The following is a 12,547-nucleotide window of genomic DNA, read 5'->3' as shown; positions in this document are numbered from 1 at the left end:
CCTCCTCAGCCCTTTAACTTTCTCCCTACACACTCATGATTGTGCTCCAGTTTCTGCTCCAACTCAATCTACAAGTTTACAGATGAGACCACTGTGGCGGGCCAGAATTCAAACTACATTGAGACAGAGTACAGGAAGGAGATACAGAGATTAGTGGTGTGGCACCAAAACAACAAACTTTCCCTCAGTTTCAGCAAGACAAAAGGTCTAGTCATTGACTTCAGGAAGGAGGTGGTGGGGTTGTGGAATATGTGTAACAACAGCGGCAAGGTGGAAATGGCTGAAGATGTTTCTAGGTGTAAATATCGCAAATAGCTTGGTCTGGTCCAACCACGTAGATACTTTGGCCAAGAAAGCACATCAGCACCTCTGCTTTCTTCGAAGCCTCTACTTTGGCATGTCCCCATTGACTCTCCCTAATTTTTAATAACTACACCACAGAAGGCACCCTATCCAGATGCATTACAAACTGGTAGGGCAACCACTCCGCTTAATACCAAAAGAAATTGTAAAGCATTGTGGACACAGCTCAGTCCAACATAAAAATCAACTTTCCCTCTACTGACTTTGTGTGCACTTCACTCAGTAAGGCAGCCAACATAACCAAAGACACCAACCAACCCAGTCATCTTCTCTCCACCCCCCCCCCCTCCGACCCCCACCTCACCTTCCATCAGCCAGAAGATATAAAAGCTTGGAAATACTGTACACACCACCAGTCTCAGAGACAGTTTCTACCACAGTGTTAGGTCTTTTGAATGAACATCTTGTACAATAAAGATGAACTCTTACTCTCTCAACCTATCTTTTAATGGCATTTATTGGTTACCTGCACTGTACTTCCTCTGTAACTCTAACACAATATTTTGCAATCTGTTATTGTTTTTCCCTTGCACTACCTCAATGCACTTATGTTTTAAATCATCTATATGGATGGCATGCAAAATCAAGTTTTTTACTATATTTCTGTACATGTGACAATAATAAACTAATTACCAATTATATTTGTTCAACAGAGTTTAGAATAAAGAATAGAATAACTCTTTCAAAAACAATAATGGCTACTGTTAAGGTAAAAATAACAAATATTAAATAAATATAAACAGTTTTAAGTTAGAACAATTTCTGTTCCTCTTATCTTTGCAAAGTCCCTCTGGAATTTTTCAAAGGAAATAATCCATCACCATTAGGAATCCCAGTGTTTATGATGACATAAAGAGAGTTCTTACTAGAGAAAAAAATTCACCCTTCGAAATAGATAATGATCTTAGGGTGTTTAATTATGCTATATAACCAACTTTTATTATATACATTTGTGAATCAATAATGATAAATTTTATCGATAAGTAAGTTTTATCGAACAAAGATGTTTTTAGGAGTATAGTGGTGAACAGTTAACGTAAAGCTAATATTGTACAGTGCTCCCGGGACATTATCAATTCTTATGATTTTAGAAACCAAGTTGTACATCTACTCTACATTTTTTATTTAACAGAAAATAAATAATTAAAGTTGTTTTCTAATTCACATGCAGCGCATAGCATTGAAACAGGCCGTTAGTTGGAGCTTACGATCATCCATCACCATATCTCTATCTTGCTCTCTCTTTTATATATAGTTTTTCTCTAAAATAAAGAAGATGAATCTCAAGGTTGTATATGGCACACATACTTTGATAATGAACTTGAATACTGGATGTCCTGTGCACCTGCCTTTATCCCATAATAGTGACACAGACTTAACACTCTCTGGATAAAGAAATTTATTTGGAACTCCATGTTTCCTGTTTTGTTTCTCATCAATCAGCTTCTGTATAAATAGAGACACTCTTACTGCTTTGGAATCATCTAATAGACATCTCCAACAGAAGAGATCTAATTCATCATCTTTTTCTGAACAGTACTCCTTGCATTTCTGCAAATATCCTCATCTGGGTGCCTATCACAAAAGGCTGCCAATGCACAACTCTAAAATTTACACAATTTTTTTGTAAAATCTGTGCCAGAAATAAACAATCTATACATTATAAATACAACATAGACTCACTTTGAATAATAAAGTGGGACAATATCATTGTGTGTGCCTGCTATTGTCAAGACTTGTTTAGATTCTACTGTGTGTGAAGTTATTAGAATTGTCACATCAGGGAAACAAGGCCAACAGCTGTGCCAATCAGTAGCATATCTCTTCACCAACTATGGGATTGTGAAATTGTAGGTGCAGTGAGAAGAAAATTTGAATTAGAGATGAGTGAATTCAATGTCAAAAATGGCACAAAAGCAAAAATCATGAGAAAAAGACAAACAATATTATAAATAAAATCCATCAAAAATAAAACCTGAAAGAATACAGTAGTTACCTTAGAGTGATGACAAGGTTTCCTATTAAAAAAAAATCAAGTCTCCTATCTTAAAAAACGGTATTTAGGCTGAAATCGACAAGGCCTAGCCTTCTTCACTGGGTTGTAGGATAAATTGTTTTTTTGAAAATAACAGGATGTGCTTGACATAAGTACAGAAGCAACAGGTGAACAGAGGGGCAAATAGTATTCAAGATGAATGGGTTTGATTTCAGGGCAAAGTTAGTCTAACTACAACTGTATTCAGCTTTCAAGAGTATGTTCCTGGAGGATTGCATTGTTTTTGTCTTCTTACACTTAGATGTACTTGCTGCGGAGGGAATGTAACTTTTCACTAGACTTGTTCCAAGATGGCAATATCTGACTGCATTTTCACGAATTTAGAAGAATGAGATGAGATCTCACTCAAGCTGATACTCTTGCTAAACTGCTTAATAGGCCATGTGTCGGGAGGGTACAGGTATATTCCCTGACTGTGACATTTAGGACTGAGTTCATGCTTGAAAATTAAGGGGCTGGCTGTTAAAGATCAAGGTGAAAAATATATTCTTCACTTGGTAAATGTTTAATCTTTGGAATTCTCCACTTAGGAGAATTGTGGAAGCTCAGTTATTCAAACACAAATGATATATTTCTGGAGATGAAAGGAATCCAGGGGTATGGTGATGAATCTGGGAACTGAGCTGAGGTAGAAGATCAGTTGTGATCTTGAAGAAGGCAGAGCAGGCTTAAAAGACCAAATTGCCAACTCCTGCTGCATTTTTTAAAACTGAGTTACACTAGTATTGATGCATGATGAGATGGAGTTGCTAACTTAATTTCTCAATGTGACTGAATAAAAGCATACACAGAAGTGAACTGGGCCTTGGATATAATGCTTTATCATCTGAGTGCACATGTCAAGGGTCAGGAAGATACATCTTTGGAATAATTGAGTCATGTAGGTGTGAAAGTCATCAAGACAACACAATAATCTATCAGCAAACTCTGAGTCAGTCAGATCAGCATTGTGGAAAAAAGGTAACAGACTGAGAGAGCTGAAGAGCATTGGTGGCCGGTCTGAACGACTGAACAAAATCTGAGAGTCATCGCTCCCAGGAAGTTGATCAGTGACAGTGTTGCAGCTTTTGGGATGCCCCAGGTAATATTCTAATTGCATGGATTTCAATATCTACATGTGTTGTAAAGGATTTTGCTTTCCTTTCTTGAACAACTGTACTGTAAACAATACTCATCAAGTTAAGGGAGGTGATCAGTTTAAGGCCCAATTTAACATCTTTATTTTACTTCCACTGAACGAACAGAACCAATTCACACCACATTCAATGCATTTCAATGGTGGAACACAAAAAGCAGAGTGACACAATATAGATTAACATCAATCCACATCTGCTCTCGCTCGCTCTCCTTCCATTAATCCCACCCCCCCATCTCTCACACACACAAAGACTTATTATTATTTTTGGAACACTGTTACCTTCTAGTTGGAGTGATGTCTTTCTCCAGATGCTTGACAAGAAGTTTGGCAATTGCTGTGAAGCTGTTACTGATGCAGTAAATGTCTTTACTCTGAGCTCCAAGAATGTTGCCAAATGTGTCAGTGATGGTTTTAATCTCTAGTAGCAGCATATGATGATAACAATGCTCCATATTTGCTAGTTGAGTCACCAGATAAACCAGGCAGCTTCTCGCCTTTTCCTAAGGAAAAAAAATCATTGGAACATTTGGAGAAGCTCACTTACAGCCTTTGTTCATCAGGCCCTTAACATTTATTTTTATTTGAGTTTATGTAAAAATTATTTTGTTACAAAATAACTTTTACATAAACTCAAAATAAATGGTAAGGGCCCGATGAATACTTACTGGAGGTGCATAAATTGGTTAAAGCAGGGGAATGGAGACCCTTCCTAGCTTAGCCTCTTTGGCCCATGTATCGTACTCTTCCTGATTAAATCACAGCAAAGTTACTGACAAATGAATTCAACAAACTTACTTAAGGAAGAGAAACAGGAAATCAACCAGGATTAGTTACACTGCAACAACTGAAATTCAGATGCTAAAGGAATGTAACATTGAGCTTAGCATGTTTAAAATGGTATTAGGGAAACAGACAGCAGTGATGGAATAAATGAAAGTGTGTTCACAACAGGTTAATATACACACTTTCATATCTGCTTCTATGAAACTAAATCCAATGAAAAGTGAACTATATGAAAGACCACAAATTGTACTAGCCAACAGTTGAAATTTCAGCACCTTTAGAACAATAAAATAACTACAGTCATTCCACCGACTACCTTTCTGATGGTCATACGCTGCAATAATTATGACTCCTTGATTAATCTCAGCAAATCAATCTTTATCAAATGACTCCAACATTGAACAAGAAACAATGCACGGAAATCAGTTGCGAACAACTTAGTACACACAGATCCAACTAGACATTCATGAATGCTGCTGTTATGTCTCAAGGTTATTTTTATGCTTCATTCAAACACCATTTTCCTAATGGAATTTATTTAATTTGTGTTTGACAGATTCAATGTTAAGTGCTTTTACATCTACTTTTGGAATCTGTTCCATACATTGGCAGTTGGTCAACGAAATATTTACCGGTATTTGGATATTTATGGGGAGTTGGGAAGTGAATAGAAATGTTACCATTTCCAGATGCATGGAATGAGAGGTGTCTCGCTTAATTTAATGGCAAATTAAATTAACATGCATCTTGATTTGTTTCCTGACCATTAGCCTGGTTGTGCGGCTAAACCAGAAACCGTACAGGACATAATTGGAAATAATTGGTGCGTGGCCTTTGGGAGTCCGGTGTACTGCCGGGAAAGACTCCCACTTCTCCTGATCCATAAGCACCACTTTGACAAAGACCTGTTTCTCGATCTTGGGAAACTTAACTACATGTATTACAAACAACTAGCTCCTGAAGAACGAAAGCACATAGAAATGTTGAAACTATAGTCCCACCCTGTGTCCCCATGCTTGACACAATCTCGTCAAACACCGTCTTGTCTACAACATGCTGAGCTCAGGTTTTATAGAGCTACATATTTATAAAGCACCCCATCCCACCCCCATTAACCTCTAACATTCTCACTCTTACCTTGGGGGTTTAAAACTACCCTTATTGTTTCCTTGTATTTAGTTATAATTTCTTTTCCTTAGAGAGCAGGCCCTCTGGATCTCATGTATTGCATAAAGTGAAATAGCTTATCATCACCAATATTTTAAAGTCCCTTTAGAGATCTAAAAACAGCAATTATATTTGTTTTCAGCATTCTCTTTCTCAATAAGGGCCATTCACTCTTCACGGTGACACAGAGGGTTCACAGAAAGCAGCAGGACTTGAACTAGGAATGTAAAGTTCTTGAAGAGGTATGAATTTTTTTTTTAGCAAACTGACAATGTACAGCTGCTCTCCTTACTAAAGAAATAATAATACTGAATACAATGGTTAATAGATTCATGATCTGAGTTACAACATTTCAGATTATATTCCTAATATTTAGAAAGCCAAGGGGTGAGTTTGGCAAAACTCAGGAGAGGAAATAGAGAAGCTACTTCTGCTGGTTAAGCCATCAAGGGTGAGGGAATGTGTTTGAAAGTTAGAGTTGCATCCACATGAATAAAGCTAGCAACATTTCTTCATCAACATTCACATAATGCTACAGGAACTTAGCAGGTTCGGCAGCATTCATGGAAATGAACGAACAGCCAACGTCTTTATGAATTAAATTACCTGCTTCTGTTAGTTTGTGGTTTAGATTGACTACTTAAGCTGCTTTTTATCCCCATCTATGTATTTTATTAATCTACTTGGAAGGTTTTTAACATTCACAGTAGGATCAACTTTCTAATGAAAGGCCAATAACCTTAAACATTAACTCTGTTTCTTTCTCCACAGTTCCAACTTGTCCTGCTGTGTATTTCCAGCATTCTCTGTTTTCAAATATCCAGATTCAGCAGTACTTTGGCTTTCCTTTGGATCACTTTCTTCCCATGAAAATCATCATGCCATCAAGAAAACCTATGTTAACTTCTAAGTTATATAAATAAAGTGGAATCATACTGGAGAAATTGTAACCATTAGGCTCTCGTCAAGTTCACAAGTATTCAAATAGAAGACAAAATAAAACTAATTTTTTAAAGTATGCAGCTCAATTATTACTTGAAATATTGCTTTTGAAGAATGCGACTGTTTTTAAGGTTGAGTTCATTTATTTCACTATTAGGGAATTAACTTTAAAAGCCATAATTGGCTAACTACGGATTTCCTCCTAATTTGCTCTGCTACACATTCTGTCTAACTTTTAATTAGATCGTGCTGGGAGGATCAGAAACCTTGCAGGAGGAGTAATGATGCATACATTTAAAATGACATTTTTAACCCGATTTTGAATAAGGTCCAAGGAAAAACTAGAAATACATGTTAAATTTATAGGAAAAAGTATATTGTATCCTGCAACTGCTAAAAATGCTGATGCTTAAAAATGGACTAAATTGTTTCATTTGCTGTTATGTTCAAGTAAAATTAAAATTTGTTTGATTGTTGATGGAATAAGGCTATAATTGGTTTATTTCCATGGAGAAAGTTAAACTTCCAAACAAAACAAAAATCAACTACTATTTCTTATTAGATAGATAGATAGATACTTTATTCATCCCCATGGGGAAATTCAACTTTTTTCCAATGTCTCATACACTTGTTGTAGCAAAACTAATTACATACAATACTTAACTCAGTAAAAAATATGATATGCATCTAAATCACTATCTCAAAAAGCATTAATAATAGCTTTTAAAAAGTTCTTAAGTCCTGGCGGTTGAATTGTAAAGCCTAATGGCATTGGGGAGTATTGACCTCTTCATCCTGTCTGAGGAGCATTGCATCGACAGCAACCTGTCGCTGAAACTGCTTCTCTGTCTCTGGATGGTGCTATGTAGAGGATGTTCAGAGTTTTCCATAATTGACCGTAGCCTACTCAGCGCCCTTCGCTCAGCTACCGATGTTAAACTCTCCAGTACTTTGCCCACGACAGAGCCCGCCTTCCTTACCAGCTTATTAAGATGTGAGGCGTCCCTCTTCTTAATGCTTCCTCCCCAACACGCCACCACAAAGAAGAGGGCGCTCTCCACAACTGACCTATAGAACATCTTCAGCATCTCACTACAGACGTTGAATGACGCCAACCTTCTAAGGAAGTACAGTCGACTCTGTGCCTTCCTGCACAAGGCATCTGTGTTGGCAGTCCAGTCTAGCTTCTCGTCTAACTGTACTCCCAGATACTTGTAGGTCTTAACCTGCTCCACACATTCTCCATTAATGATCACTGGCTCCATATGAGGCCTAGATCTCCTAAAGTCCACCACCATCTCCTTGGTCTTGGTGATATTGAGACGCAGGTAGTTTGAGTTGCACCATATCACAAAGTCCTGTATCAGTTTCCTATACTCCTCCTCCTGTCCATTCCTGACACACCCCACTATGGCCGTGTCATCAGCGAACTTCTGCACATGGCAGGACTCCGAGTTATATTGGAAGTCTGATGTGTACAGGGTGAACAGGACCGGAGAGAGTACGGTTCCCTGCGGCGCTCCTGTGCTGCTGACCACCGTGTCAGACCTACAGTCTCCCAACCGCACATATTGAGGTCTATCTGTCAAGTAGTCCACTATCCAATCCACCATGTGAGAGTCTACTCCCATCTCCGTTAGTTTGTGCCTTAAGATCTTGGGCTGGATGGTGTTAAAGGCACTAGAGAAGTCAAGGAATGTAATGTATTAGTACTGTTACTAAAGACAATCTGGCCAAATAGAAGAGGAGGGGAATTCTCACTGAACTATACAATGGTTGTAAAGGAAGCAGATATAGTTAATTATATTCTGTTACCTCTTCCACCAAAAAGTAAGGACAACAAGTGTACAGAATCACATCCAGGTCAAACTCCTCTAACCTGAGTGAGGCCTCGTTGTGGCAGTAGAGGAGGCCATGGACAAACATGTCAGAATGGGAATGGAAAGTCGAACTGTGATGATGAGGCCAGATGCAGATAGGAGCAAAACCCCATCTTCCATCTGGTTAGCCTCCAACCTAATGGCATAAGCAACAAAAGCTCTAACTTCTGATAATTTCTTTCCCCTCCCTTTTTTTTCCACTTCCCATTCTGATTACTTTCACCCTTTCTCTTCTCATCACTTGTCTGTCACCTACCTCTGGTTCACCTCCTCTTTCTCTTTCTTCTGTGCTCTACTGTCCTCTCTTATTAGTTTCCTTCTTTTTCAGCCCTCTACCTCTTCCACCTATCACCTCCCAGCTTCTTACTTCTTCCCACCCCTCACCTATCATCTCCCAGCTTCTTAAGGCAGAGAAGTGGCAGTATGTACCACAAAATAAATAATTTGTCAGAAAATACTGTTCTAAATCAAAGAATAGAAAATAGTTCAAAATATTTCAATAATTAATTTTGAATTGAACTTTAGCAGAATTACTAACACATGTCTATTGTATATAGTGGATATAATTTAAGCAGCAGGTCAAAAGTGAGCCCTTTCTGACTGAGCCAAAGTAGAATGGGAACTTTTGGAAGAGCGTGGTTCCATGCTTGGCTTTCATATTACATGAAATTAATTCCGTGGCAGCATCAAACATGTTCTCAGCTGTCCACTGGACTTCAGTCTAACCATAGATGGTTTAAATGCTGACAATGCAGATGCTCCTTTTGCCTTTTAAACATTTCAGAACGATGAAAGATACAAACGGAGATTAGGAAAGCCACATGACTCATTCAATTCATTCTTCCACGGAAATTGCAATCAGAGCATTACAGTATCAGAATTTCTTTTCAGTGTTTCCAGACGTTTTGTCTCCACTTCCCTGCCAACAGACCTACTCCAGGAATTCATCATTTTACAAGGAAGTCTTTTATTACATCACTGCTGTATCTCTCTTTTACCAGTTTATGATGACAAGCCCTAATCTTGAGATGATTTCAAAATAATGGTCTGCATTTTTTTTCCCCCTGCTCATTTAGCAATTTAACTATCTCTGCAATGGGCCATCTCATTTGCCAACTTTGAAGCTGAAGAACCACAGGGTTGGGTGAAATTAGGAGGTACAACGTGCCTCACACTAGAATCACAAATTCTAGGCTTTTTCTGGCTAAGCTTGCTGATAATGCCTAATGGTTATAAAGAAGTGTTTGAAAAGCTTTGTTACATATGAACACAAAACCTACTCCCCTTTCAATAAAATTATTGCTGACCAGATCAGCGGCCTAAACGACATGTCCCAAACTGATCTCCAAATTCACCTCAGTCATGTTTGTACTCGAAGAGATCCGTACTTTGTGCTTAAGACAATTCTAAAGTCCTCAACACTTAGGGCAGCATTATCTCCTCAACTCAGTCTTAAAATACCATCTCTGCAACCTGACAACCTGAATGAAACCTGTGTGACAACCCTTCATTATATAAGGAGGAGAAACTTCTTCTCAGCATCTACTCCGACAGATCTCCTGAAAACCTCATGATTCAAATAAATTACCTCTCATTCTTCTGGACTCTAGAGAATAGAAACCCACCCAGTATTGTTACTTTTTCCACAGGGGTTGGTATTGAGACCGCTTCTTTTCACATTATATGTCAAGGATATGGATAACAGAATTGATTACTTCATGGCCAAGTTTGTAGATAATACGAAGACAAGTGGAGGGACAGGGACTGCTGAGGAAGCAGGGTGCCTGCTGAAGAACTTAGATTAGGAGGAAGGGCAAAAAAGTGGCAGATGGAAAACAGTGTAGAGTAGTATGGTCATGCACTTTGTTCAAATTAATAAATGTGTAGACTATTTTCTAAATGGAGAAAAAATTCTAAAAACAGAGTTGCAAAGGACTTGGGAGTCCTTGTGCTGGATTACCTAAAGATTACCTAAAGTTTGCAGGATGAGCTGCAAGGGAAATAAAATAAAATTTATTTCAAGAGGACTAGAATATAAGAGCAAAGATTTGATGCTGAGGCTTTATAAAGCATTTGTCAGACTACACTTGGAGTATTGTAAGCAGTTTTGGGTCCCTTATCTAACAAAAGATGTGCTGGCATTGGAGAGGGTCCAAAGGAGGTTCATGAGAATAATCTGGGAATGAAAGAGTGACATAGTTAATTCAGAAACAAAGGTTCTGAACTTAAAGAAGGATAACTTTGAAGGTATGAGACGTGAATTAGCTTAGACTGGCAAATGATACTTAAAGGGTATGCAATACGGGTATGCAATGATACGGTGGATATGCAATGGCAAGCATTTAAAGATCGCATGGATGAACTACAATTATTCATCCCAGTTTGGCAAAAGAATAAACCAGGGAAGGTAGTGCACCCATTGTTGACAAGGGAAATTAGGGACAGTATCAAGTCCAAAGAAGAAACATATAAATTAGCCAAAAAAAAGCGGCACACCTGAGGACTGGGAGAAATTCAGAAACCAGCAGAGGAGGACAAAGGGCTTAATTAGGAAAGGGAAAAAAGATTATGAGAGAAAGCTGGCAGGGAACATAAAAACTGACTGTAAAAGCTCTTATAGATACGTGAAAAGAAGAAGATTGGTCAAGACAAATGTAGGTCCTTTACAGTCAGAAACAGGTGAATTGATCATAGGGAACAAAGACATGGCAGACCAATTGAATAACTACTTTGGTTCTGTCTTCACTAAGGAGGACATAAATAATCTTCCGGAAGTAGTAAGGGACCGAGGGTCTAGTGAGATGGAGGAACGGAGGGAAATACATGTTAGTAGGGAAGTGGTGTTAGGTAAATTGAAGGGATTAAAGGCAGATACATCCCCAGGGCCAGATGGTCTGCATCCCAGAGTGCTTAAGGAAGTAGCCCAAGAAATAGTGGATGCATTAGTGATAATTTTTCAAAACTCCTTAGATTCTGGATTAGTTCCTGAGGATTGGAGGGTGGCTAATGTAACCCCACTTTTTAAAAAAAAGGAGGGAGAGAGAAACCGGGGAATTATAGACCGGTTAGTCTGACATCAGTGGTGGGGAAAATGCTAGAGTCGGTTATCAAAGATGTGATAACAGCACATTTGGAAAGAGGTGAAATCATCGGACAAAGTCAGCATGGATTTGTTAAAGGAAAATCATGTCTGACGAATCTTACAGAATTTTTTGAAGATGTAACTAGTAGAGTGGATAGGGGAGAGCCAGTGGATGTGGTATATTTAGATTTTCAAAAGGCTTTTGACAAGGTCCCACACAGGAGATTAGTGTGCAAACTTAAAGCACACAGTATTGGGGGTATGGTATTGATGTGGATAGAGAATTGGTTGGCAGACGGGAAGCAAAGAGTGGGAGTAAACGGGACCTTTTCAGAATGGCAGGCAGTGACTAGTGGGGTACCGCAAGGCTCAGTGCTGGGACCCCAGTTGTTTACAATATATATTAATGATTTAGACGAGGGAATTAAATGCAGCATCTCCAAGTTTGCAGATGACACGAAGCTGGGTGGCGGTGTTAGCTGTGAGGAGGATGCTAAGAGGATGCAGGGTGACTTGGATAGGTTAGGTGAGTGGGCAAATTCATGGCAGATGTAATTTAATGTGGATAAATGTGAGGTTATCCACTTTGGTTGCAAGAACAGGAAAACAGATTATTATCTGAATGGTGGCCGATTAGGAAAAGGGGAGATGCAACGAGACCTGGGTGTCATTGTACACCAGTCATTGAAGGTGGGCATGCAGGTACAGCAGGCGGTGAAAAAGGCAAATGGTATGTTGGCATTCATAGCAAAAGGATTTGAGTACAGGAGCAGGGAGGTTCTACTGCAGTTGTACAAGGCCTTGGTGAGACCACACCTAGAGTATTGTGTGCAGTTTTGGTCCCCTAATCTGAGGAAAGACATTCTTGCCATAGAGGGAGTACAAAGAAGGTTCACCAGATTGATTCCTGGGATGGCAGGTCTTTCATATGAAGAAAGACTGGATTGACTAGGCTTATACTCACTGGAATTTAGAAGATTGAGGGGGGATCTTATTGAAACGTACAAAATTCTAAAGGGATTGGACAGGCTAGATGCAGGAAGATTGTTTCCGATGTTGGGGAAGTCCAGAACGAGGGGTCACAGTTTAAGTATAAAGGGGAAGCCTTTTAGGACCGAGATAAGGAAAAACTTCTT

The 12,547-nt window shown here is 38.9% G+C and overlaps 1 protein-coding gene across 11 annotated transcripts in view; it reads right to left on the bottom strand.

The window, feature by feature from the left end:
• The window catches only part of veph1 (ventricular zone expressed PH domain-containing 1), a 227,317-nt gene that overhangs the window by 115,617 nt on the left and 99,153 nt on the right, over positions 1-12,547 (bottom strand). For 9 of the 11 annotated variants that reach the window (XR_012098357.1, XR_012098358.1, XR_012098359.1 and 6 more), the window contains exon 7: positions 3,837-4,057. The exons of 1 other annotated variant lie outside the window; for it this stretch is intronic. Coding sequence is in view for 6 of the 10 variants with exons in the window: in XM_073041043.1 (XP_072897144.1) it covers positions 3,837-4,057 (221 nt within the window). In the remaining 4 variants the exon portion in view is untranslated. Of the gene's footprint in view, positions 1-683; positions 1,626-3,836; positions 4,058-12,547 lie in introns of those variants that run through there. One more of the 11 variants, XM_073041048.1, reaches the window with a different exon arrangement.

This window comes from Hemitrygon akajei, chromosome 3 (genome assembly GCF_048418815.1).
Source record: "Hemitrygon akajei chromosome 3, sHemAka1.3, whole genome shotgun sequence".
Taxonomy (NCBI): domain Eukaryota; kingdom Metazoa; phylum Chordata; class Chondrichthyes; order Myliobatiformes; family Dasyatidae; genus Hemitrygon; species Hemitrygon akajei.
Note: the sequence above shows the minus strand (reverse complement) of the source record. Positions and strands in the feature narration are given on the sequence as shown.